Genomic DNA, 26573 nt, shown 5'->3' on the forward strand with positions numbered 1-26573 from the left:
AGTTTACTGAGTTCAGGGTTGTCTAACCCTTGGAATAAACACAATAATGTCCATAAAACTGCGCCTCAGCGCTTGAAAAAAAATAAGTTTTTGGGGGGAAATGTGGCAACATTGACTCAGTGTGGACGCAGCAGAAGTCACGTCTTCTCTGTGGAGGAATTTGATTCACCTGATAAGTTTGTGGTTCCGAAGAATGATGACACGTCAGCAACTCACCGCAGCCACCAGGACACCTGTCAATCTTTAACAGCTGGAATAAATTTCAAGTGTCATGACAACGTGACAGCGCGGTGTTGCGCAATTTGATCCAAAGTTCAAGGTACCGGAGCCAGGTTGGTTCCTTCAGTCGGTAAACAGGTGCTGTCCAGAACGTCCGGACCTCTGAGGCTTGCAGAACTTGAAGGTAACAGGACGTCCTCTCTCGTTTCTTTAAGCCTTTGTAATTGATATATAACGATTAACGAAGATTTCTGCTCAAACTAATTTCCAATTAATAAATCAGTAAATACATATTTGTCTTTTTCAGATATAAATATTGTTACACAATTGTAACGTTTTATTTATTTATATCCCGTTTGCTGCGTATTATATATTTCATTTAAATTATTTTTATTTTGTTTTTACATTTTCATTAACATTTAGTATTATTATTGTATTTGTTGGTAGTTTCCCACTTCACTTTTATTGTTTTAAAAGTTCTGTTTTTGTACATTGTAAATGAAACATAATATCTGACTCCGGAAATAATGCCATTTTTATATTATTTATATTTATATATAACATGTTAAATTTAGTTTACAGTAGGTTTTTTTTTTTAATTAAATTTCATCTTATTTGGTGTTGTTTTCTTTATCAGTTTATAACGGTAACGCATGCATTTTCAATGACACATACGTTTAGAAAAATATATTTTAATAACATTCACCTGTGTCGTATATATCTTTTTCAAACATCGGTTTATTAAAAACATTTTAATTTAATCGAAATTCTCCGACTTCTGAAGTCAAATTAATATTGAGGTGCAGCAACTAGAATTGATCTTAATAGTAACGATTAGTAAATAATAAATATGATAATAAAAAATACATATGTAGTTTATATAATGAGAAAAATATGATAAAATATATATATATTTAACTATTTCATGTGCGATACTGATCAATATATTACCTCCAGGGGGATCAATAAAGTTTATCTTTCTATCAATATGGAAGATTCAAGATGTGAGAATTGAGCTGAAGTAACGAGAGGAAAGTGTTTTAAAACGTGTTTGTGTCTCAGAGCACAGATCATGGGTGACTGGGGTTTCCTGTCGTCTCTCCTGGACAAGGTCCAGTCTCACTCCACCGTGGTGGGGAAAGTCTGGCTCAGCGTCCTCTTCATCTTCAGAATCATGATCCTGGGAGCTGGAGCTGAGAAGGTACACACACGCACACATAACAAGCACGCACAGACGCATACACACACATATACGTACACACACACATGTATGCACACACACACACACCGTCATGTACTGTATGTCTGCACAAACACTATCAGACACACAATCCCTCATGCACACAAACACACAGACCATTACAACCTTACAAGCATAGACACAAACAAACATACAAGTACTCACACAGACACCTTCAAGTGTACACACACAACAACACAAGCAGTATCACACGTAAATACACACACAAGAACAGAAGCATGATAAAGACAATAAAAGTGAGTAGAAGTAGAAGTAATCATACCTGTACATGTAGTAGAAGAGGTGGCAATATTAGTGGTGGTAGTAGTAGTGGAAGTGGTGGTGGTAGTAGTAGAAATAGTAGAGGTAGTATTAGTAATATAAGCTGCATTTGTAGTAATAGTAGTGGTAGTAGTAGTAATAAAGGTGCTAGTATTAGTTGTAGTGTTAGTGTTAGCAGAAGTAGTAGTTGTACTGTTAGTAGTAGTAGTAATGGTAGTAGTATAAGAAATAGCAGTGTTTGTAGAAGTAGTAGTAGTAGTGGTAGTCTTAGAAGTAATAGTAGTGTTAGTTGAAGTAGTCGTAGTACTGTAAGGAGTACTATAGTGGTGGTATTAAAAGTAATAGCAGGGTTAGTAGTAGTAGTGGTAGTAGTTATAGTAGAAATACTAATAAAAGCAGAAATACTAATAGCAGTACTGGAAGCAGTAGAAGAACAAATAGAAGAAGTTCAAGTTGTTGTAGTAGCAGTAGTAGAATAAAGTAGTAGTAGTCATAGTAATAGTAGTAGTAGTAGTAGAAAATGTAGTAGTAGTAGTAGTAGTATTAGTAGTCATAGAAAATATACTAATAGTAGCAGTAGAGGTACAAATAGCAGTAGTAGAAGTAGTAGAAAAATAAATAGTAGAAGTTCAAGTGGCGGTAATAGAAGTAGTAGAATGAAGTAGTAGTAGGAGTAGGAGTAGTAGTAGTTATAGTAGTAGTGGTAGTAGTAATTGTAGTAGTAGTAGTAGTAGAAAATGTAGTAGTAGAAGTAGTAGTAGTAGTAGTAGTAGTAGTATTAGAAAATGTAGTAGTAGTAGAAGGATAGTAGGATAGTTGGGTGACAGATCTGTGAGGTGTGGAAGCCGCGGCAACATTTGGACTAAGATCTGATCTGAAGTCAGGGATGAACATCTTGTGTTTCCAGGTTTGGGGGGATGAACAATCCAAGATGGTCTGCAACACCAAACAGCCAGGCTGCAAGAACGTGTGCTACGACCACGCCTTCCCCATCTCGCACATCCGTTTCTGGGTGCTCCAGATCATCTTCGTGTCCACCCCGACGCTCATCTACCTGGGCCACGTCATGCACGTCATCCACAAGGAGAACAAGTTGAGGGAAAAGATGCAGAAGCGCTCGGAGGGCGAGGTCACCAAGCTGCCCAAGTACTCTGATGACAAGGGCCACGTCACGCTGCAGGGGAACCTGCTGGGGAGCTACATGACCTCCATCGTCTTCAGGATCCTACTGGAGGTGGGCTTCATCGTGGGTCAGTATTACCTGTACGGCTTCATCATGGACCCCAGGATCGTCTGCTCCAGAGCCCCCTGCCCCTTCACGGTGGAGTGCTTCATGTCCCGACCCACGGAGAAGACCATCTTCATCATCTTCATGCTGGTGATGTCCTGCCTCTCCGTTCTGCTCAACGTGGTGGAAATCTTCTACCTGGCGTGCTGCGGATCCACCAGGAAGAGGTTCAGGGAGCGGGAGCACTTCGCTCTCAACATGCCGGCGAGCATGAACGGCACAAAGAACGTGTAGCTGGAGAACTTTGAAGCTTGAGAAGAAGATAACACAAACGTAATTTATTTATTCGAAGATTTTACGGAAAAATGTCTGTGTCATAAATAATCTCTCGTCTTAAAAGGTTTTTGTATTTTGGATGTCGTTTGATCATATTTGATTATTGTGTTTTTTTTTTTAAAGACTCGTTACATTTATTTTTGTATATTTGCAGAAACTGTAAATATGGAGATTTTGACATTGTTTTGTATTTCAAGATGAGAATCTGTCGAGCAAATGATTCAATAAACGTTTGAAAAAAATCACAAAGGCATGTTTATATTTCAAATGATTTTTCTGTTTATATCTTTATTATCAGTTCAGTTACTGAATTCAAGAAAGGAAAAAAGCTATACAATAATAATAAGATGTTTTGTTCTAAATTAGCCCCAAAAACACAAAAAAATAATTTAAGTCTCAGTTTGTCTGACAGTATATTGGTGTTTAATATACTTATAATAACTGTTTATGAATTATAAAAGTCTTATGCTCAGTAAATATAAAACTGCCTAGTTTCCCACTTTTATATGAGAATAATTTCTGACTGGTAAATGTACTCATACTTAAGTTAAATCTTATCAGAGTTATTTCGTTTTTTAATACGTTGTAACCCCTATCTAACTTAACTTAAATAACAAACACTACAACACTTTCGTGGCTCCTAGACGCACATTTATAAAAGCTACCAGATTATTTTTTTTAAGGTAAGATATTAATAAATATATTTTAATTAATGTTTACCTTAATAATGACATCATATTTGTTTTAAGTATTTTTAGTTCAGATCAGTTATAAATTAAACACAATAATAATAATAATCCCTCTATTTCCAGGTGAATTTAGATTTTTTTTTTTTTTCGTGTTTTATTATAGCGCTTATTTATTTTTGTATAATATTTTAATTAAAACACTTGTTTTGAGATTTAGAATTTTGTGTTGTTTTTTTGTTCTACATTACCACACAAAAAATAGTAATAATTATTTTTTCAAATAGGAATGGAGCAAAATCTGTTGCGTAAGTCGTTGTTGTTCATTGCTTATTTTAATCTCAGTTTGTCATTTTTTTCGTTTTACAGAATTATGGATTAACGCATTAATGCTAACTTGCCTACATTTTTATTTTTTATACGAATATAATTTCTGACAGGTAAATGTACTCGTACTTAAGTTAAAATATATATATATTAAATTGTTTGAAATAAACAGCGATACCAATAATATTTTGTAAATTCGTAATAAAATATCAAAACGTATTTGGCATCTTACTACATCTGTTTTGATTGTTGACAGTTCCACTATGACGTCACTTCCGTACACGCCCCCGCCACTGAGTTCACGTCACAACAAACACAGCTGACAGAAGTCCAAGATGGCGGCAGCGACCATGGCGGGGCTCGGACCCCAAAGGCTTGAGGAGAAGAAGTTGGAATACTTCTCCTCCATCAACTCGATGGCCAGTAAGATCATGCAGGAGCGGGAGAAGATCAAGAGTCAACACGGGCCCACCTGGGAGCAGATGACGCCGCTGGAGCAGGACGACGCCATCGACAACTGGATGATGGATCCGCACATCCGGGCGCGATACGCCATGCATCGCGTCGAGCGAGAAGAAGTGGTTTGTTACCCGAAGCTGCTCCTCCAGACCGGCCAGAAGATCGTCCACTTCGGCGAAGAGGTGACGGAATAACTTTTGTTCTTCACTCGGGAGTTGTTGCTGCCTCGCATGCTAACAGTTAGCTTAGCATGATTTGTTATCCACGTAGCATCTTCGTGACGTCAGGGACTTTATTATTTTTCTGGATGTTTCATGTCTGTGACTTTGACGTCATCATCTGACCTTTGCTTGGCGTTTTCTGTGCAGGACATCAGCTGGCAGGACGAACACTCTGCCCCCTTCTCTTGGGAAACTAAGGTAAACACGTTTATTCTCACGTCAAAGTAGATTTGAATATTAAAAATATATGTATTTTGGTTCAATCGTCCAGAGATGAAGAAACTGAGTTTTTATAAAACGATGTTTTCAAGTGTGCGATGAGCCGAGAAACTACTCGAAGCTATTTATTGTACTAAATAAATAATTGACTGCAGCTGCTGGTTCATGTTTCATTTATAAAGCTGCTGGAAATAACTCTATGTTTATTTCAAGTCAGGAATGTGGTTCAGCATTAAATTCAGCAAAACTAATTTTCTTCAGTATAAAATATTGATTAAAAAAAAAATCATATTATTACTATAATATCACTGTTGTGTGTGTCATCGTTGCCTTTTCCGTTTTATTTATATGGTTAAAAGATGTAATACACTTTGATTGGAATTTTAATTGAAAAGCACACACATTTATTCATACTATATATTAATTGAAATCAGTGCTATTAACATTTATTGACTGTTTTAGCCCCCGTTTCATAATAAGGGCGTTTAAAAATGATTAATTGACTGTTAAAATTTAGTGTAATAATGTTTTAAATATCATGATCATGTACATTTTGAGGAGAAAAAAAAGGCAAAATACGGAATTTCTTGAATGTAAAAATGGCCCCTATGTTAAAATTATATTTCAAAGTGGGTTCTTGCTTTGGTAAATAATATTTTAAATAAATACAATATCAAATGAAATGATTCAAAGCAGTTGCATTATTCCATGATTTTTAATTTTGCATTGTTCTACTGCAGAGCCAGTTGGATTTCAGTTTGACGTCTGGCTCAGAGTCGGGGGTCTCGGTCTCTCAGGCCGAATCTAAAGCAGCCAAAGCTCCACATTCCAACCAGACGGGCAAAAGTGCACTTGGCGCCAAAGTAAGGATTCTCTACGAAGTCAAGAGCGTCGCGAGGGTTCGATTCACAATAACAAGTTTCTCTGTCATCCAGGTGACCGTCAGCGAGAGCCGCAGGCCGGAGGAAGAGTCTGCCTTCTGGAAGATCAGTGCAGAGAGGTCCAGGCTGGAGGGAGAGAAGGCCGACTTCCAGTCGCTGACCCCGAGTCAGATCAAGTCCCTTGAGAAAGGAGAGAAGCCTCTTCCGTCGTACCTCAGACAGGTGAGCAGTCACTTAAGAATTCTGGTGTGAGAGATCATTAATACACTTTAATATTGTTTGTTTACAAAATACTGTCGATATTTAATGGATTATTGTTTTTAATGTTGTTGTTTTTTTGTTATCGTAGTTCTTCTATAGTTTATGATTAAATATAATAATAAAGTGTGTATTAAAAAAAATAATTTGATTTATTTAAAATAAACAAAAATATTCACAGCGCTTTGTTCATTTTTGTGTTGCAATTAAACGTCTGGCCGCTAGATGGCAGCAGTCTTCCTCGAAGCATTTATTTTTATTTATTCATTTTGTAATTGTTTTTAAAAAAAAAAAATTATTAGCATACCTTCAACAGATAAGTAAAATAACAAATACAGGGTATAATAGTTTGTGTTCATCTTGTAGTGAGGTGTTCATTGTCCAACAACAGTTTTTCATATTTAGCCAATTTAACTTAGTTGTTGTTTTGGTTCATTATATAAATTAACATATACATCCCGTGAGATCCTTGCGATGACTGAGGAGAGGATGCATATTTTAAAGCTGATGCTTGAATGTATTTTGGTTCCCAAGCAAATTAAAACAATACGACTTTGTCAAGACTTCAAATGTTGTAAATTCTGCAACACCAGAGTGTAGTTATTCGGAAAATACTATAGTTGTTTTTTTTTAGTTTTTCTGCAATATATCGCAACAAAAACTAAAGTTTCCCTTTATCTGGTGGCATATGTTATTGTCATATTCTAGCCAAAACACACCCCATCTTTTAACAGTTGATTTCCATCTCACCATAAATGTCTGGTCACAGTGACGTATAGAAGACAATCAAGTCATAGTAGCAGCAGCAGAATGTTTTGATTCACTGTTTTAGTGTCTCATCTTTAAGTTGGCTCTTGTTGTATCTATTTAACAAATCAAAAAGAGTGTTCAGTCTAAATGAGCAATAAAGCTAATTTAGCGTTTACGCTAAATTAGTCTCAAATCTAAATTAGCATTGATGGTAATTTAGCATTCACGTGTAGTTAACTCATCTGGATTCAACCTTGAATTCTGTTCATTCTGATCCAGGAGTCGTCCGTGTCCAAAGATCCAGAACCCGCCGACCCCCCTGCGCCCCCTCCTGCCCCCGCCAAGCCCGCGAAACAGCGCGCACCCAAGCCCCCGGCCCCACACCCGCCAGTGGCGGTCAGTGCGACCCCCGCCTCCATCTCCATCTCCCCGAACCCTCCGCCGCCCGTGAGCGTCTCTCCGTCCGGGGCCAGGTGGGAACGCTCGCAGAGCACGCTGCCCTCCGTCAGCAACACGGTGGACGACGTCTTCTCGCCCGGCATCATGTCCAAGTCCCCGAAACCCTCTCGACCCAACCCCGAGAGGAAGAAGAAGGAGGAAGAGCCGACGCCTGGTAGCCCCACATTCGCGCAGGTGACTTATTCTTATTTCTCTTTCACTTTCCTTATGTAAAAGAAAATGTGTTTGTGTACATTTAACTGAATTTTCAAGTGACCGGTTAATTATGACGTGGTCGAATTTAGTGCTTTGTTTAGTCGAAGCTAATTCATCTAATTATTTAGTAAGTAAGTAATATTTATAGAGCACTTTTCTAGACCAGGGTCACAAAGCACTTAAACAATTAAAACAGTACACAGTTAAAGTATATACTTTAAAAGATCAAGTAAAAAAGCCCAAATAAGAATGTTTTAAGATTAAGATTAAGAGTCAGTAGATCATCAAACACAGAGAGAGAGGAAGATCGTTCCAAAGCTTAGGAGCAACAGTCTGGAAGGATTTCTCTGCTCTGGTCCTGAATCGTGTTCAGGAACCATCAGCAGATTCTGATCCACAGACCTCAGAGCCCGAGCTGGGGTATAAGTCTGGATCAGATCACTGATGGAAGGTCTGACCATGAATAGATCTGAAAGTAAGAACCAGAATTTTAAAGTTGATCCTGAAAGAATCTGGCAGCCAGTGAAGAGTTTTAAGGATCGTGGAAATGTGAGTTCTTCTACTAGAGCGAGTCAGAATTGTCGCTGCAGAGTTTTGTATTTATTATCATTATCTTTAAGTTGTTTTCTAGATGTTGGACCAAGGTAATTATGTTATAATTGTTGGATCAAGGATTTTTTTATTGTCATTTCCTTCAAGCCAATTATGGAAGTAGGATTAATGAAAACAGACTATTACTGTGGAAGGTTTCGCCTTTAATGTTGCTTTCATCTTGTCTTTAATCTCCACGCTGGAACTGCACCAGGTTAATAAGTCTCTCACGTTTAGTTCAGGAGTTATTTTTATCCGAACCCACTTTAAAAATGGATCCTCGGAGCCGCACCTCATGTCTGAGAAATCAGGATCCAAATGATTCATGATCCTGCGGTTATTCGCCGTCAAACCTGGAGCTCGAGAAGCCGACGCGTTTTCTAAGACTCTTCAGAAGTAGTTCACGGTTCCTCAGCTGAAACATTTACAGGCCCGGCTGGGTTAGATTTCTAAAGAGAAACCTAATTAAAATCTCACGTGTCGTCACCAGTACAACACCAGCAGCAACATTCTGAAGACTGGATTTGACTTCCTGGACAACTGGTAACCCCCCTCCCACCCGATGATGATTCCTGCTGCCACCACCACCACCTTCGTTCTCCTCAAGCATCTTTATCACGATGAATATCTTGTGTGGCATGTTTATCCACCGCCCTTCTCTCCGTGCTCTCCTTCACCACAAGAGCTTTTACTCCTCGAAGTATTCTGACGAACACACACTTTGCTTCTACGGTTACACTCGGTCACTTTATTTGTTGGTAAAAAAAACCATTATTGTCTGGAATTTGTTCTCGTGTGATCGTCACGTTAGATAAAGTAAAAAGCGTTGTCCAAAGAGTGAACTTGCTTCTTAGCAACGTGCTAACGTTGGATTAGCTTCTTGTTGTGAGCTAGCATCGTGAGCTATTTGCATCGTAACCCGTGCCACATTAAGATTTTCCCTTTTTTCTTCCTTAAGTTTGAGCTGATTTAAACTTAATCGCATACTCCTTTTGTTTTTGTTACTTTATATTTAAGGTATTCTCTGTTGAAGATTGTATTTTGCTAGTAAATATTATAACGACATTTGTTTGTAGCGACGACTATATTCTCTCTTTACTTCCGCCTGATGTTTTAGGAATGTAGAAGAACGAGGTAGCAGATCTCTGTGCTTTAATATTCATGAAAGACGTTCATACATTCTGTCGGTTCTGATTTTAAACAACAATTAATTCAGTGTTAAAAAGTGTGGAATGCCCTCTTGGCTTGTAGGAGTCAGTGGGGAGTCTGGATCTCTTCTCGGTACCGAGGCATGTTGGAGGGAATCTAAAAAATTCATTCCTTTTGAAATGTTAGTTGATCAACCAGGACTTTTTAAGTGTCGCAACCAGAAATTCAGTCATTTGTAGCTTCTTAACGCACCGACAAGCATCGAGGGTTTTTCTTGAAGAGTGAGAGTTTACCAAGTTTTCTAAATATTTCTCTGCATCTGTACTCTTATAAGGATTTGAAGTCAATAAAAAAACAAAACTTGACATACTACTTTGTTGTGTTTTCATTTTCAACCAAGAACTCATTGAAATAACTGAACATTGTTTACTAGTTTATTTACCCTGTACAAGCAACACAATCATGACACAGTCTGTCTCTACAATGTTGTTGGATTAGGAGCGAAAGTGTGGAGAAGGTTTTATTTCTAGATGTATCGTCACAATCAGCCGTAACATTATGACCACCTTGTATTGTGTTTTGGCAGCACAAGATCTACTAAATCAGGAGCAGGTGGTCCTAATCAGCTTGTCAATCTACTTTTGCATCATTCGAAGGAACTTTTCTTAATAAATAAATCTGTAATTATAACAAAGTTACAACAAATTGTGCATTTTTTTCTGCTCAAACTCTCCCTAAAATAACAATTATTGCCAGAGGAAAAAAAAATGCTGGTTTACATTTGCGAAGAAATATCCATTCATGACGCCGACAATCGTTGAACTTGTCGTCTGACGCGACAACTCACTAGAGCTGGTTGTTGTTTGGCAGCGAGGAACCTCAGGGCAGAAGTGGAGGAAAGATAAATACGAGACGGTAACCGTGACGACGGGAGGCGGAGCGGAGGAGACCGGTCGGTTTAGTCTTGTGCTTCGGGCGCGTCGTAGATGAAGCTGCCCACGCCGCCGGTGTTCACACCTGACACACACACACAACATCAGTTTGTCGCATAACAGTCGATCAATATAAAGTTATTTCACAAGAAGATGAGATAATCTAATAAAGTGTGTATTGTGAGTCCTAATTGTGTGTCAAACCTTTAGGTCCGAACAGAACAGCGTAGCAGGGTTTGTGACAGTACGGCTGTCCGTCGTGCTGTAACACAACATCACAAGAGTTTGTGTTTGGACGTCGACACAGAGTGTAACCTGTCTCACCTCAGCGTGGCCGCCGGCAGACAGAGTCTTGCTGCACCTCTCGCAGCGCAGACACGGTCGGTGCCAGTTCTTCCCCAGAGAAGACACCTTCTCGGCTGCAACAGTTGCCACGGCAACCAGCTCGGTCAGTCACACGGACCAGACAAAGAGAAGAAGATACTCACCGAAGTAGACGGTCTTGTTGCACCGGGGGCAGATGTTGGGGCCTCCGGAGAAGGAGGAGAAGCTGGCGGCTGCGAGGGTAGACAGGAAGTCAAGAACATATTTATACAGAGCGTCAACAAACTCTCTCCTAAGAGAAACCTACCTTGGTTTTTTGATGACATCACAAAGCTTCTTTCTCTAGTTTTTTTTATAAGATTTAAGGTGAGCTGAAGACTCTCCGCAGACTTTGAGGAAACTTTAGTGAAGTGAAGAAGAGGTCTGTGTCGGGTGCGTCTGTGTGTGGGCGTGACGGCGGCTTGATGGGTGAGTCGTGTCTGCTTTGGATGTTTGAGGTTTGATGTCATTTATCAGAACTGATGATTGACGTGTTTTCCCAGTGATTTGACGGTTTGGTCAGATCTGGTGTGTTTTGGTTTGTCTGAAAGTGTGTGTTTTGTTTTTTATTAAGTTTAGTGAGTTTGTGTAGATGTCTTTGTTAAGCATGAGTGCTTTGTCTTTTCTTTAATTTGTAGTTTTATATGTTTATTGTGTGGAGTTTGTATGTTTTTCCCCGTGTTGCGTGGGTTTAGTCCAGGCACTCCGGTTTCCTCCCACAGTCCAAAAACATACAGAGGTTGATTGAGAACTTTGGGATATTGTCCTCAGGTATGAGTGTGTGTGTGAATGGTTGTGTGTCTTTGTGCGACGTCCTGTCCAGGGTGCCCAACGAAACTGGGATAGCTCCCTTTGACCCCCAGAAGGGATTAAGAGGGATAGAAAATGAATGAATAAATTAAATTGTGTTTGATGTTTTAATTCAGTTTGGTTGTGTGTGACTGTTTGACACTGTATCACACTCTTTCTGTTCCCTAGTGTCATTTAACCCAGGTTTCTCGAGGAGATTGTGTATTTCAAGCACACAGTTGTGTGTTCATTCTTGTTAATATGTTGATCTTTTCTACATCAACACTCGTTTTAATCAACATTCTTCAAATCTCAATGTGTTTCTTCTCGTCATCATTCGCCGCGTCTCATTATCGTGATGCTGTCTGGAACATTTTTCACCTCCTTGTGATGTGACAGCTCTTCTATTTCTGCCGTTCATGTTTTCTCACCCTTCACTGGGCCGCGTGCGGGGGCTCGCTTTTCCTCCACGCCGGTTTCCATGGAAACTGCAGCCGGAGCTTCGCCGACGGGAGCGTCGTAGATGTAGGAGCCTGCTCCGCCGATGTTCACCCCTGGAGTGTCACAAGACTTCTCTGTTAACTTCTGGCTTCCAGACACACTAAGGTGATACAGAAAGAGGGAGGAGAGGAAAAACCTTTTGGTCCGAAGAGAGCAGCGTAGCACGGCTTGTGACAGTAGGGCGTCCCATCATGCTGCAAAGAACAGAAACGATTTTTAGAAGATATATATATATATATATATCTCACAACTTCATCACTGAACATTAGGGACGTTGCAGTTCTTTCAATCTACCACCAGGTGGCGCTCGTGTCTCTCTTAGTTTACAGATGTTCACTTGCTATTCTTTAATCCGTCAAAAATACATATTTTTGAAAGTCGACTTGCCTCAGCGTGGCCTCCAGGATTCAGCGTCTTGCTGCATCGCTCACATTTAAGACAGAACTTGTGCCAGTCCTTCCCAAGAGAAGACACTTTTTCCGCTGCAGCACAAAAAAAAAAGAAGTTTAAATCAAAGAAAACTAAAGCGATTGGGCAATAATCCTATATTGTAAATACACAAATAAATTAGAGAATTAATGATCATAAAAAGCATTTTCTTTTCTTTTTCTTTTTAATGTTTTTTCTTTTTTATTAAGAAGCTTGTTTTATTTAAACATTTATATTATATTATATCCCCTCTCAATTATTTCTTACAATGCTTTTCTTCATTTTGCCATTATAATACCTTTTAAAATTGTCATTATTTATTTATTTCATTTTTTCTTAAAGTATTTATTCATTATCTTGACTTTTGCTTCCATTACTCTCATGCGAACAGGCCTCTATAAAAGTAAAATAAAATATATTATTTCCCCTTAATTTACTTTTTTCAAATCTGTATTCCAGTGGGATGGTTCATATACTGTACTTGAAAGCTATTTTTGTACCATTGCGCCATCTGTTTTCTAATAGAAGCTTCATCTGTTTATTCTCTCTGATGATGCAGCACAGATAAGACTTGACACTTCCTGTTTAGACTCACTGGTCGCCCGGCAGGCTGATATTTTAACACATCACCTCCGCACACCAGGGGTTCTCCGTGACAAAGGCGTGGATGACAAAGCACATACGTCTCATTTGACAGCTATTACATTATGGACGTGTCAACCATGACTGAGCTTCTCTTCACTGCGTCCCGTTTTAAACTTCACTTCTGACAATGATTAAAACTTGTTTCTTTATTTCAGTTAAATACTGACTTGTTTCAATCAAAGCAAATATTCTTAGGTAATGAATTGCCAGCAAAAAAGATTCATATTTCAATCTATAAATCATATATTAATGTTTATTTTCTGAATATCAGGTATTAATTTCATTTATGCATTCTTATTTCAGTTCATTTAACTTACAAACGTTTACTTGTGTAAAGTTATAAAAGTAAAAAATGATTTTCACTTTTGCAAATATTTGATTTAGCAAAATTCTTCCTAATCTGATTGAAAAACATAACAATAATCTGAGGGAATTGAACATGAGTTCAGAGGAACACTAGATAATTCAGCCACAGAGATAAATGATCGTAAGCTCTTCAAAAGAATGACATCACTTGCTTGAATTTGAAAGATGAGATCTTGCCAAAAGAACTCACAAAAACATCAACATTTTTATTTTTTATATTTTACACATATCCTATGTTGTGTTTACAACACTGGCAATAAAGTTTCGGATTTTTATGATTTTCAAAATGTGTATTTTGGATTCTCTGGTGCTGAGACGCTCAATGACAGACCCTGGCTGGACATTCTAAATAAACTGTAGTCTCACAACATAATAGTTAACGTATTTACAGGGTAATTATTGTGAACTTGTGTGTTGACATTATGAAAAACTGTAGTTTCAAGTATGTGTAACAAACAATAAATCAGAAAAGAATCTGAATCAACGAATTTAATTCTAACACTCATATAAACTTGTAGCAACTTGACAAAAGGACAACATCAACGTCCACAATCACCAAATATAATGACAGATATACACAAAAACACTTAAAAAACACGTTAAGATATTTATTTTTTTTAAACACATTTTTTTCCGCCATTTTTAAATAAAGATTCACTTCACTCTTGGCTAAAAAAAATAATCACAAACGCCCTTTTTATTTCAACTATAAGACGCAACATAACATTTAAAAATATATACATATATTTTTGTTGACACACAATACCAGCACCCTTTATATCGACATTTAGTTTCGGTGTCGATTCTTTGTCCGCGTGTCATGAATTATTGATATAATTAATGAATGAAAGTTCGATCTTCGCTCGAGCAGAAACACAAACTAAAACCCGTCATTTCTTACCGAAATACACCGTCTTGTCGCACTTCGGACATTTTGAAGCCATGTTGGTCCAGTTTCGAGTCCGGCTGCAGCTCCGGAGACAGACCAGAGGTGATGAAGAAGAAGGAGAGGAGGATGGAGGAGAGGATGAGGAGGATGACGATGAGGAGACAGAGCTGCTCTGTGCTGCCTCACTTCCTCCTCATTTGAATAACCGCGCCCATGTATGACGTCACATGACTCAGTAGCCTGCGCTCATGCGCATACCTCGAAGCTATCGCGAATAAAAACAAATAATAATCAAATAATAAACCAATACATGAATTATGAATACAAATGAAAGCCTTGTACTTATTTATTTTTAAGAATTAAATTATAATTAATTTTTTTTTAATTTCGACAATACAATAAATACAAACATTTTAAAACAACATAATAACGTAAAACTAGGTAAAAAATAAAGATCTAACAGAAATTATGTTATGATAAAAAGAAAAACATAATTATCGCATTTTTAAAAAAAAGTATCAATTTTTATATATTAATTAAGATTTAAAAGATAATCTGGATCTAGAAAAGGCTAATAAAGTATTTTTAAAATAACAAAAGTACAATAGTACTCTTGTTCTGGAACACCGACTAATTCCCGGCAATACTTTTTATTCCTTAAAATGAACATCAGTGTTTTGACCAGTGTTTGTGTCCATGTGCGGTTGTTAGGCTACGGATTATGACCGGGAATGTTAAGTGACTCTCTCCAGCTCCCGGGAGGCTCGTTCTACACATTCCTGGAGCTCAGATACTGGGAGAGACAGCGTCCGAGTGGCATTAAAAATAAAAGGCATGTCAAGAGGATACATGTTTTTACCAACCGTGTCGAGTCATGGATCCCCTCACATCCATCAATGCACCCCAAAGGATTTCAACTATAAAATTTGATTCAACATGTTAAAATGCTCGTGATTTTTTTGCTTGTTTCTAAAAAAAAAAGACTTTACTACATTTTCAAATGTCTTGGAAAAAATAGGAAAAACATTGTTTGATAATAGTTATCTTGATTTAGCTGTAAAGATTATATTATATAAAAGTATAAAAGTAATAGTATAAAGTATCTAAAATCTTACATTATTTTAAATAATTATAATTTTAATCCTCCACAACTTTATTTTTTTTCTCTTTTTGATAAAATAATTTTCTAGGTAAAATAAAAATAATTTAAAAATAAGAAACATATTTTTCCATGGATTCAGCAAACTTATTATTATTATTGCTGATTAATTAATATGTTTAACAGCTTTTTTGAGTTTGTATATTTTGACTTAAATTTGAAGATTTGCTGGGTTCAAAAATATAGTAAAAGACAGTTTAATACATTACATACTCTATCCCTAAACCTTTATTGCCAGTGTTGTTAAAAACAAAACAGGAATTTGTTGTGGCGGCATGACAGAATATAAAATTAAATAATATGAATGAAAAATATATATAAAATAATTAATAAGAGATATTACTATGAAATGACATATGAATAAATAATGAATCATTAATTAAAATAGAATAAAATAAATTACATTTTATGTCATTTTAATGAATCTAACTTGTGTTTCAGTTAATAAATATTTTTGGTAAATCTGCAACAAATATTGTTTAATTTTACTGTCTAATTGTTGTACTTCAGTGTATCTTACCTAAGCTTGCTAGCTTAGCCTAGCCTAGACTTAGCTTTTCTTTAGCCTTTACATTGGATACAACCTTTTATAAATTATCAATATCACTAATATTGAGTACGAAAACTGTCATTGCCATGGTAGTACTTGAAAAGGTTTTTAAACTATGTATATTTATGCTGTTGCCAATTTAGCATTTTTATAACGTAACACACTTTTGCATTCTGATAACATTTTACCATTGTTCATATGAATGAGATGAAAGTAAAACATACGCTCTGGGTTGAGATCCATCTACAGCCTGGAATGTTTGAATCCTAAAATAAACTCCAGATTGTGACTCTGTATTTTTGGAATCATGGCAGGACATCGTAGGCGGAGGGAGGGTTGGTTCGTTTGAAAACCTCTGATTTATATTTTGCTATTACAGAGACTCCTTGAAGGGAACTCTTGGCTGCCCTCAAGATTAAGATGAATCAACTAAAGTTAATGTCAAACTAAAGATAAATATTAGTGTTGTACTTTTTGTGACTTCTGGATGTTCAGTTTAGAGACTTGGGAAAACGTTGTATGACCATCTAATACGTGTGTCTTTATGAGATCAGGGTATTGCTGAGTTGAGTTAGAATCATCTTTTGTTATTTATTCTTATTAATTTCTGTTTATTTTAACTCGCTTTTTAAAAACATTCAAGATAGAAGACAAACATATATTGGTCCAGTAAAGGTGAGATAAGTGCACACACACCAGATTCAAACCAGCGACTCATGATGAAAGACAACAACATAAAAAATACATTAAATAAATAAGAATTAAAATAGACATATTCAAATTATCTTACAAAAAAACCCAGAAGAATACACAGATCAATGCAGGATAACAAGATTCTTTACAATTTATTCAGAAAATCAAGTAAATAATTTACTACTCAATAAACTTAAATTCACAAATTAAAGTTTTAACATTTGAAGTGATTTTTTGAAATGTTGTTTTGTGTATGTGGTATTTGCTGATAATGATAAAAAGATTTATAAGATGCACATAATATTTATCTTGGTGTTGATAATAAAATATGAAATATGTATATATTATATCATATATATATATATATATTCTTTTTAGAAAGATTAATATTTTTTTATTAATAAACACTTCTAAATCCTTACAATGATATTTTTTGCTTTAAGATTATGCATGAATACATGTTAAATATGTTCCTGATCACCTTGACGTTATTGGACTTTAGTGTTCATTTCAATAAATCGAGATATATAAGTATTAGTATCATTTCTATTCACTTTTGTAAGAGGGTTCTTTTTTCGGTTGACGTCATCCATTCAGGAGTTCATCGTTTTACCAGAAGATGTCGCTCACAACTCACTGAAGTATCACTTGATTATTAATTGATATTTGGCAAGTATGAGTAAATCTGGAAAGAGATTTTCCGCAAATCTATAATTTATATATTCATTCCGTGTGTGTATTGTATTGTGATTATTATCAAATGTTTGGTTTAAACTTTAATGTTGTTGTGCAGGAATCTTTGAGAGAATGTTGAGAGATAATAGTGGATGTGTTTTTGTGTGTGTGTGTTTGTGTGCGTGTGTGTGTGTGGGGGGGGGGGGGAAGGTTTGGCGGAAAAGTCTGATTTTTTTTTTGATACATGAAAAACAGTTTAAAGATGTATTTTTGCTGTGGTTGTGTGAGTGAAGTGGTTCATAGTATGAATCTACACAAGCGTGTATTTGATGTATGTATGTATGTGCAGTTATTGGCAGATTATAATGAACATTTAAATTTACGTCATAAGAGTTAAATTAATTAATTCGTATTGTTGGTTGAAATAAATAAATGGAAACATAATAAATATAAACAAATGATATAATCATTTACTCCAAAGAAAATAGAAAAGGATTATATCAGGTTGAATAAAAAACAACATAAAACATTATTCCTGTTAATTTATTGCGTCTTTACCGTAATCTTAGCAATAGACACGCAAAAATCTTTCGGGCTGACGTGACGGTCTTTCGCGGACTGCGGGCTCACGTGATGACACTCGTGTTAAGTATTAGATATTGTGTTTTTCTGAAGAAACGTTTTTGTGTATCAGAATTTAAGTTAGGGAGTCAAACCATCACATACTTATGATAACCATCATAACGTTATTACTGATGAGTGTGAAGATGTTTGAGTTCAAACTCATTGTGTAGTTCTCTGCAGTCTCACTCGACAAAGTTACTTTGTCCGCAAACTCTGCTACACACACTCTCGTACGGACACACAAACGCGAGGATAATTAGTGTGTGTGCTGAGCAGGAAGAAATCGGAGTTTGCAGGGAGGCGGGTGTGAATGCAGGGCAGGACAAAGAGCTGTCAAACACACTCATTCTGCTCCAGTGGACCCGTCACTGTAGCAGACGCTCACAATATTCTTAATCGAATATTATTTTAATAGAAAATATGGATTTAAATGGATTTTTAAAACTGAGTCAAAGTATGGACCATAGATGATACAAATGTATTTTAATGGATATCTTTGGGGGTTTTTTTCTCTTCATGTTGTTAGCTGCCGTTCACCCCGAGTATATGGGACAGATTCAGGCAAACACTCAGGCAATATTTTCTGCTTCAATGAATATATAAATAGCTGCACCAATCACCCTATTAAGAGAACAAGATGAAGAAAATGAATCTTTATCATCTTGTTGTAAATTGCGGTTTGATGATAAAACTGTTCATTTTATTTTCACACAAATATGGAAATCCAAACATTTTAACTCTTTAACTTTTTTATTTAACGACCAGAATATGCTCAGATTGAGCACAACTTTGGATTAACTTTGATTAAGTTTTAGTCTATAAAAAAGGAGTATTTGGCATCTAGTATGAAAAAACTTGTGCACAAAGAGTAAAAGTCAACTGCCTAAAATGCAAAAAACTTGTCTCAAAGGTCCAGACTAGTTCTTATATTCAGAATGTTTGGGGTTCTGTAAAAACCTCAATTTCGAAACCTTGGAGTCTAAGATTTGACTTAATTCTCACATTAGGCAGTCATTACATCATCAGGCTCACAAACGAGCTAATTTACCCTTTTTTGTATCCCCTGACTTTGCAAAGACCGTGACCCAATTTAGAGGTCCAATGGAGCCCCGGACCACATCTCCTGAGCCAATCAGGGGCCTGGCACCGCCCACCTGCTGGCAGGATAAGAAGAAGAAGCAGAATATTAAGGGAAGAGGAGGAAAACTCTCAGAAGCTGCTGCTCACTCTCAGTTCTCTGGACTTACCTTTGCCCGTCAAATCAAACCGCCAACATGGTCGATGCATTCTGTGCCACCTGGAAACTGGTCGACAGTGAGAACTTCGACGACTACATGAAAGCTCTCGGTAAGTTCTTCTGTGAAGATGAAGTGACCTGGGAACTGATCCCAGAACCATGTGTCTCCTCTCAGGCGTGGGCTTCGCCACCAGACAGGTGGGGAACGTGACCAAACCCACGGTCGTCATCAGCCAGGAGGGAGACAAGCTGATCGTTCGCACCCAGAGCACTTTCAAAAACACTGAGATCTCCTTCAAACTGGGTGAGGAGTTCGACGAGACCACCGCCGACGACAGGAACTGCAAAGTAGGTCCATGGCATCCGTCAGTGAAGATTTTGAGACAATGATTCTCATCTGCTTTGGGTTTTTCCTCTTGCAGTCTACTGTGTCCATGGACGGAGACAAGCTGGTCCATGTCCAGAAGTGGGACGGCAAGGAGACCAAGTTCGTGAGGGAGATCAAGGATGGAAAGATGGTCATGGTATGAGAGAGTTTGACCACAAGTTTTAAGCAACTTAGAGAAGAAAAAAAAGTATTTTCTTTTTTATTTCTTCAAGTTTTATTTCTAGGTAAATTCTTTTTTAATATAAATTTGTCAAGATTCAATTTTCTTGTATTTATTTATTTTAATTCATACTTTGTTTATCTATTCATTTGATCATCATTATGTTTTTATGATTAATTACATTTTCACTAGGAATGCTTTTGTGATTGGACTTGAAAATTTGACCGATGGGTGTGGCAATGTAGCTTGTCGGCAATCCTGTCCTCAAATCGCCTACATCTGCTACATTAAGAAAAATGCTTTGAGGTTTTTTCAAAAGCAAAAAAAGGGTAGAATATTGTTAGACACGTAGGAAATGTTTTTCTAAGTCGTAGGTCTGCGTTCAAAATGATTCCCCTCCTCATTTATTTACATTTTGACTTCAAAACAAATGTTCTATCTTCTCAAAAAGAACCCTGTTTACAATATTTAATAGGATATTAAAAGACTTGAATGTCATGTCAAGACATTCCCAAACATCCTGAAAACATCCTGACCAGCTCCAGATAAAAACATTAATACCAAATTTACAAGTTCAGTTGAATTGTGTAAGATTTTCTTGTACTTTAGTTCTCAACAACATGAGCTAATAAACGTCTCCTCCTGCAGAACCTGACCTTCGAGGACATCCACGCCGTCCGAACCTACGAGAAAGCATGAGCGCCTTCGTGTCCTCCTCCGGCCGTGAAGTGTTGATTTCCTAATAATTATTAACTGTCTGCTTCTCTTTGCACTTCATCCTCATCCATATGTGCTCGGCTGTTTTGTAAGATTTTTTTTTTTTTATATGAGAAAAAAAAAATTCCGATGTGATGGAACGGATTTTGAAACAAGAAATAAAACATGAAGAACAAACGATGTCGGCTCCATAATGGTTCTTTATTCGCAGTGAAGTATTCCCACAACCCTTAACGTTGACATCTGACCTTTGTATGGGGGAGAGAAACACAAAGTGTCCTTTCATGAGCCAACATCAGTTACAAAGCTCAATAGACTCTAAAACCATCTGTTGGTTTAGTTTATTACACGGATTTTACTCTACTTTTTCAACCAGTTGGCATCTGAGTAACATATATTCTTTTATCTTTAACCAAAAATTACACTTTTACTCTGGTCTAGATTTTTGTTTTCTATGACTTCTATAGAGTTTTAGTGAATTAAAATGAGATGTGAAGTCATGTATCTTTTATACCTGAATATAGCGTGAAGAAAATAATACTTAATACCAAATGTCGACGTATTCAGGCTTATGAACTTATATGAATAAATATTTTATTAACACAAAAAAAATTAAGACACTTTTGTTTTTATTTAAGTATTTAACTAAATGAAGAGAGCTGGCATAAAGCTTTTATTTTTATTATTATTATTTCGCAATCAAAAAAATTCCGTGACACTTTCGATGTCCTGAGCCGCGTCACGTGACCAACTTCACTTCCGGTTTGCGTTCCAGAATGGTGCCTCCAGGTCAACGCTCCTGTCGTTTAGTAAAAGTTTAGTTCGTATGTGACTCTGACATAGGATTTGTGAGGAGGAAAAATGCTCCAGTGTCTGCTGTTTTTATTGTTCAGCGCTGCTCTGCTGGACGCTGCGCCACCTGGACGCAGCACAGGTGAGAAAACAAACAAGAATGGATTTAACGTGTGTTTTTAACAGCGTTTATCACGTTTTAAAATACACGATTTTTTACTTTTAAAGTCAATGCCACTTGATTCAACCTGGATATTAAATATTCAGCAAAATTATGGACTTAAATGCGTAGGAATTTATTATCCTTTTTTGGTCAAAAACAAGAGCAAATGATAAAAATTGTGATTATAGTTTGGGTTTTTTAAAGACCTTTATTTTTCACTGTGATCAATAATGGGAAATACATACTTTATTATTACTTAGTATTGACGAAAACACTACGTGTTGTTAAAAACAAGCGAAAAAAAACATGTAAACAATGACGTGAAAGGTAAAATAACAATAGAGTTAAAGAAATACAGGTGTTTCAGTCCAGAAACATATACATTTATCTAAACGTGCTCAATGAAATGTTAATGATTATTAACTGTTGTCTTCAATGATTCTTTCATCATTAATTTACACATTTATAAACTTGTATTCCAGGTCAGCCAGGCAGGTTCTGGCACATCACAGACCTGCACCTGGATCCCACCTACCACCTGTCTAAAGACCCCACCAAGGTGTGTTTCTCCTCCAAAGGCGCGGCAGCCGACCACGCCGGCGTGTTCGGCGACTACCTCTGTGACTCGCCGTACAGACTCATCCAGTCGGCCTTCACGCACATGAAGACGCTCACACGGGCCGGAGACTTCATCATATGGACTGGGTATGTAAGACATCTTTTTGAATTATAATCTCTCGCCTCAACTTCAGTCTTGCATCCTTGTTGCAAAGATCAACTTTGACCTTTCAGTCTTAATAATGGCCGACTCGTAGTTTTCACTTCAGTTTTGTCAACTTTGTGGTTAGATTAATACTGCAGCAGTTCCATGAGAATCTGTCATATCTGCAGTAGTTTTATGTTTAACAGGTATTTTATACAACAACAAAAAACACCTTTTTGTCATCACTTAAGATCAATAACGAATAACGTTTTACTCAAATCATGCACATTTATGACATGAGCTCTAATTTCTTGATCTGGTCTATGTTTGACCAGGTGTTGCGGGGAATCCTGTAAAGTTCTGTAAAAGTTCATTATGAATTCAAATTTATCTCATTTTCTCCTCGCCCTCATGTCGACTAAATGTTGGGATTATTTTCAGAGTAATCTGTTATTTTTTAGAGTTATAGACAAAAATATTTGCCACATTTTATGTAGCGACTGGAGGTCAGTTGTCTTCATCTTTATCTTCGTCCAAAACTGAATACAAACAAACTAAAATATAAACTTATTTAAGTTTTTTCGGGAACAATTCATCTCATGTCGAGGCTTCAGTAAAAGAGGGATGTTACAGACGAGCTGTATGGAGGTATTTTGATGTTTTAATTGTTTTTTTTGGACAAAGATATGTTTTTGGTTAACTATCCTTTAATAAGTTACGATATTTATAAATGCACATATCAAATCTTGTTGGTGGAAATACGTTTGTAAATGTAAGATTAAATCTGTGCAGATCTTTTAATAAAGATTTGTTTTCTGATTAAGAGTTGTTCAAACACGCCTCTGTTTCAATCCTAAATGTAGTTCGACAGGGATTACCGACTCCTTTGTTTCATTGTGGTGGCTTTGGCAGCACAAGTTTGTGCTTAAAAGGGGAAATCCATTGTTGAGTGCGATTCACATGATTTCAGAAATGTGGACTGTGGAGTAAAAATGTTTCAGAGATAATAGAGTTGAGAAATCTGGGGTTTAATCAAACAGCTGTGTAATACAGGTTTCTTGTGTGTAAATAAAGTGTGTTTTAAGACTTAATTGAGCCTCTTAATTTTCATCTACAATAGCAAGTTTTGTTCTATTTAATATTATTTTCATCCACTATATTGTTATATTCATAAAATGTATTAAGTTGTTTTCAATTTGATACACAGAAAACCATACTCTATATTTGACCTCAATAATTAACAGAGATGTTGTTTATATACTTGAAATTAAATTATAAAATTCTATATTATTTCTTTGTTGCTGACAATATTGCAGTAAACACACAATATGTAGTAACTATTGCATTTATTGTAATGTGTCATGTCTCTTACTGTAAAGTATTGTTGTAGTATTATGTAAATACAGCACAATAATACATTTAAAAGTGTATTTATACTGTGTAATGCTTTTTGTTTTTTCACATGTAAGATTATATCAGACTCTCACAATATAAAATGACATTTGTACATCATGAAACTATTCTTTTGAAGAGTCTGTCACATGCTTTGTGTCTTTTACTGTTTTTTCTGCACTTCTTAAATATTGTTGTTTTTCAGAATCTGTCCTTTTACTTAATAATTAAAGCTCTATAAATTAAAACGTTTTAGTTCCTTAACCATCTGTTATAACACCACTCATAAGAACCAAATAGCCTTAAGTTTAATGCTCTTAGTTTAGACTCCTGAACAAGGTTCTGTGACTGTGTCTCCTCTCCAGTGACAGTCCACCACACGTCCCACCTGAAGAGCTCTCCACGGATCTGGTGGTCCGGGTCATCAGTAACATGACACAAAGCATCAGGCACAGATTCCCGAACTTGACTGTCTACCCGGCTCTGGGGAACCACGACTACTGGCCTCAGGTGCGTTAAAGAATATCCACCTGTCTGCTCTACAAGCCGATCAATCCTGATCTTTTTGTTCTCAGGATCAGATGCCAACGTCCACCAACGCCATCTACAAAGCAGCTGCTCAACTATGGGAGCCCTGGCTACAGCCTCCTGCTCTGAAAACACTCTCTGAAGGTACGTTAAGACAACTTCATTTATTGACTCTTGAGATGATCACCATAAAATCAACTTCAGACTCTAAACCTAGAGCTTAACCTGCTTGTCGGTGGAAACAAACATGAGAGAACGCAGACAATGAATTCATAAAAGCTTAAAGGTCAATAGATGATAAAAGTGTGAATTAATAAATATGTTTTTAATGCTTTTAATACTATATGTTTAAATATACAGCCACCAGGAATGGATTACCTTTGTCTTTGCTCAATCTGTTACAAACATTTGTGTAGTTTGATCAACAGATACAACAACCACAGAACCTGGTGAACTAATTTCTGCAGCCACCTTACTTACGGTGAACTCCCAGGATGCCTTAGCACACACTGCTCTATTTAGTGACGACTGCGTGGTCAAAACTGTATTTAAATTCTACGTCTAAATTCTATGTCAAAAGTGATTGGTTGGCTGGGCGGCAAAGCGATGGGGGAGCAGTTTAGGTCCACTGTTACTGAAAGGATTGTACAGAGGGATGGAACCGTGTAGGTAATGTTTAGTTTGCAAGTTCAAATGTTCAATGTTGTTCATTAAAAAAGTACATAATGAAATGGTCAAGGAATAAATGAGGGACAGTACAGTATATACAGGTCAGAGACAAGGACTCACAGGAAGTCTTCAACATGTGGTTTTCATTCAACCAACAAAACAGGTTTGTTTATGATTGTTAAATTTCGTATTCTCTGATCTTACAGGGGGTTTTTACTCTCAGCTGGTGCACCCTGGTTTACGTATCGTGAGTCTCAACACCATCCTCTACTATGGGCCCGATAAAGTCACCAAGAACATGACGGATCCCGCTGGACAGTTTGAATGGCTGGAGGAAACTCTACAGAGATCTGCTGCCGGTCTGGAGAAGGTAGACTTCTTGTTGGTCCGGCCAGTCAGTCTTTATCAGCAGCGTTCCCTCTCCAGGTTTACATCATCGCCCACGTACCCGTGGGTTACCTGCCCTTCGTCAAGAACATCACGGCCATGCGGAGGGTCCACAACGAGAGGCTGGTCAGCATCTTCAGGAAGTACAGTGACGTCATAGCCGGTCAATTCTACGGCCACACCCATCGAGACAGCATCATGGTGCTTCTGGACTCGCAAGGTGAATATATGGATGTGTATTTGTGCAATAGCTGAAGTTACTTTAGAAAAAGTACTATGATTTTTGCCTTTTTAAATAGAACAACTTCTAAAATTCCCAAATGTTTTTTTGTCTTTTAGGAAAACCTGTGAATTCTTTGTTTGTTGCTCCGGCTGTTACACCCATCAAGAGTGTTTTGGAGCCTTATTCCAACAATCCTGCTTTCCGCATGTACCAGTACGACACCAAAGATTACTCTATTCAGGTAAAAAACACTCAATTTAAAGTGGAAACAAACTGACCATTCAACTCCTTCTGATGTGCCTCAACACTAAACACAGCTGGTTTTATAAAATGGGCCAAAAAGTGCGTAATATGCAAGTTTTAACTTTGTTTCCTCGTTGAAAGTGTCACAGAATGATTTATCACGCTGCCAATCTACTAACAAAAGCTGTTTCTGTCATTGAAACGAGACTGAAAGGAACTTTTCTTCCTCTTGCTTCTCTTCCTCCCGGATCTCTGAAGGATATCTGGCAGTTCTATCTGAATCTGACGGAAGCCAACCAGCAACAACGCTCCGACTGGAAGCTGGAGTACATCATGACCGAGGCTTTTGGACTGAGTGACCTGCGTCCGCAGAGTCTGCTGCAGCTGGGCCTGGACTTCAGGCTGCCCCAGACCAAAGCCTTCGACAGGTATTTTAGGCACTTCATGGTCAGCTACAACGTGGACCTGCCCTGCAAGGGCGAGTGCAAGCTGGAGCAGGTGTGTGCCGTCCTGCACGTGGACCTGCACGGATATTCTAAATGTATTGCAGATGAACTGTAGAAACTTGAATCTCTCAAGTTTTTCTCAGGTTTCTCTGATGTCGTTTAAACATTAGAACTTATGGAACTCAATGAATCATTGTCTGTGACTACAAACGAGGGCTACAATGTTCAAGCTTTGCCTTCGAGCTATTTTTGTTTTTACTCTTGTGTCTCTTGTGCAAAATCAAGTCACAACCAGGCCAGTTTATGCTTTTAAATAGTTCAAATTGAATCAATTGATTATGAGGTTTTAAAGCTTAATTTCTATAAGCTGTCGGTTCAATAAAGAAGGGAATTTTCCAAGTATTCAAAAA

General features: G+C 37.2%; 5 protein-coding genes across 6 annotated transcripts; 4 read left to right on the top strand and 1 right to left on the bottom strand.

Moving 5' to 3' along the window:
- The first annotated feature begins 1277 nt into the window (after window positions 1–1277).
- Window positions 1278–3518, top strand: LOC148067813 (gap junction Cx32.2 protein-like). Its single transcript, XM_087805503.1, has 2 exons — window positions 1278–1420; window positions 2649–3518. Exons 1-2 carry the CDS (start codon window positions 1292–1294, stop codon window positions 3261–3263), a joined length of 744 nt encoding a protein of 247 aa, XP_087661629.1. The 5' UTR covers window positions 1278–1291; the 3' UTR covers window positions 3264–3518.
- A 1109-nt stretch (window positions 3519–4627) lies between these two features.
- On the top strand, window positions 4628–9865 carry c13h1orf198 (chromosome 13 C1orf198 homolog). Its single transcript, XM_087805498.1, has 6 exons — window positions 4628–4959; window positions 5146–5196; window positions 5958–6080; window positions 6153–6320; window positions 7386–7739; window positions 8842–9865. Exons 1-6 carry the CDS (start codon window positions 4654–4656, stop codon window positions 8896–8898), a joined length of 1059 nt encoding a protein of 352 aa, XP_087661624.1. The 5' UTR covers window positions 4628–4653; the 3' UTR covers window positions 8899–9865.
- Window positions 9866–9920: 55 nt separating this feature from the next.
- Window positions 9921–14578, bottom strand: LOC148067815 (cysteine-rich protein 2-like). Of its 2 annotated transcripts, XM_087805500.1 has the most exons (8): window positions 14427–14578; window positions 12473–12567; window positions 12222–12279; window positions 12016–12138; window positions 10921–10989; window positions 10757–10851; window positions 10637–10694; window positions 9921–10517 (listed from the first exon to the last, which is right to left on the bottom strand). In XM_087805500.1, exons 1-8 carry the CDS (start codon window positions 14467–14469, stop codon window positions 10459–10461), a joined length of 600 nt encoding a protein of 199 aa, XP_087661626.1. In that variant the 5' UTR covers window positions 14470–14578; the 3' UTR covers window positions 9921–10458. The 2 variants fall into 2 exon arrangements, with proteins under 2 accessions (XP_087661626.1, XP_087661627.1); XM_087805501.1 differs by lacking the exons at window positions 12016–12138; window positions 12222–12279; window positions 12473–12567; window positions 14427–14578 and adding an exon at window positions 11064–11975.
- Window positions 14579–19301: 4723 nt separating this feature from the next.
- Window positions 19302–20797, top strand: fabp7b (fatty acid binding protein 7, brain, b). The gene is made up of 4 exons (XM_087805238.1): window positions 19302–19462; window positions 19528–19700; window positions 19775–19876; window positions 20549–20797. The coding sequence occupies exons 1-4, from the start codon at window positions 19390–19392 to the stop codon at window positions 20597–20599; spliced, it is 399 nt and encodes a 132-aa protein (XP_087661364.1). The 5' UTR covers window positions 19302–19389; the 3' UTR covers window positions 20600–20797.
- Window positions 20798–21391: 594 nt separating this feature from the next.
- Window positions 21392–26573, top strand: smpdl3a (sphingomyelin phosphodiesterase acid like 3A). The gene is made up of 8 exons (XM_087805515.1): window positions 21392–21551; window positions 22055–22277; window positions 24033–24177; window positions 24243–24339; window positions 25071–25234; window positions 25291–25471; window positions 25591–25715; window positions 25976–26573. Exons 1-8 carry the CDS (start codon window positions 21479–21481, stop codon window positions 26276–26278), a joined length of 1311 nt encoding a protein of 436 aa, XP_087661641.1. The 5' UTR covers window positions 21392–21478; the 3' UTR covers window positions 26279–26573.

The sequence above is a fragment of the Callionymus lyra genome, chromosome 13 (assembly GCF_982586985.1).
Source record: "Callionymus lyra chromosome 13, fCalLyr1.hap1.1, whole genome shotgun sequence".
Taxonomy (NCBI): domain Eukaryota; kingdom Metazoa; phylum Chordata; class Actinopteri; order Syngnathiformes; family Callionymidae; genus Callionymus; species Callionymus lyra.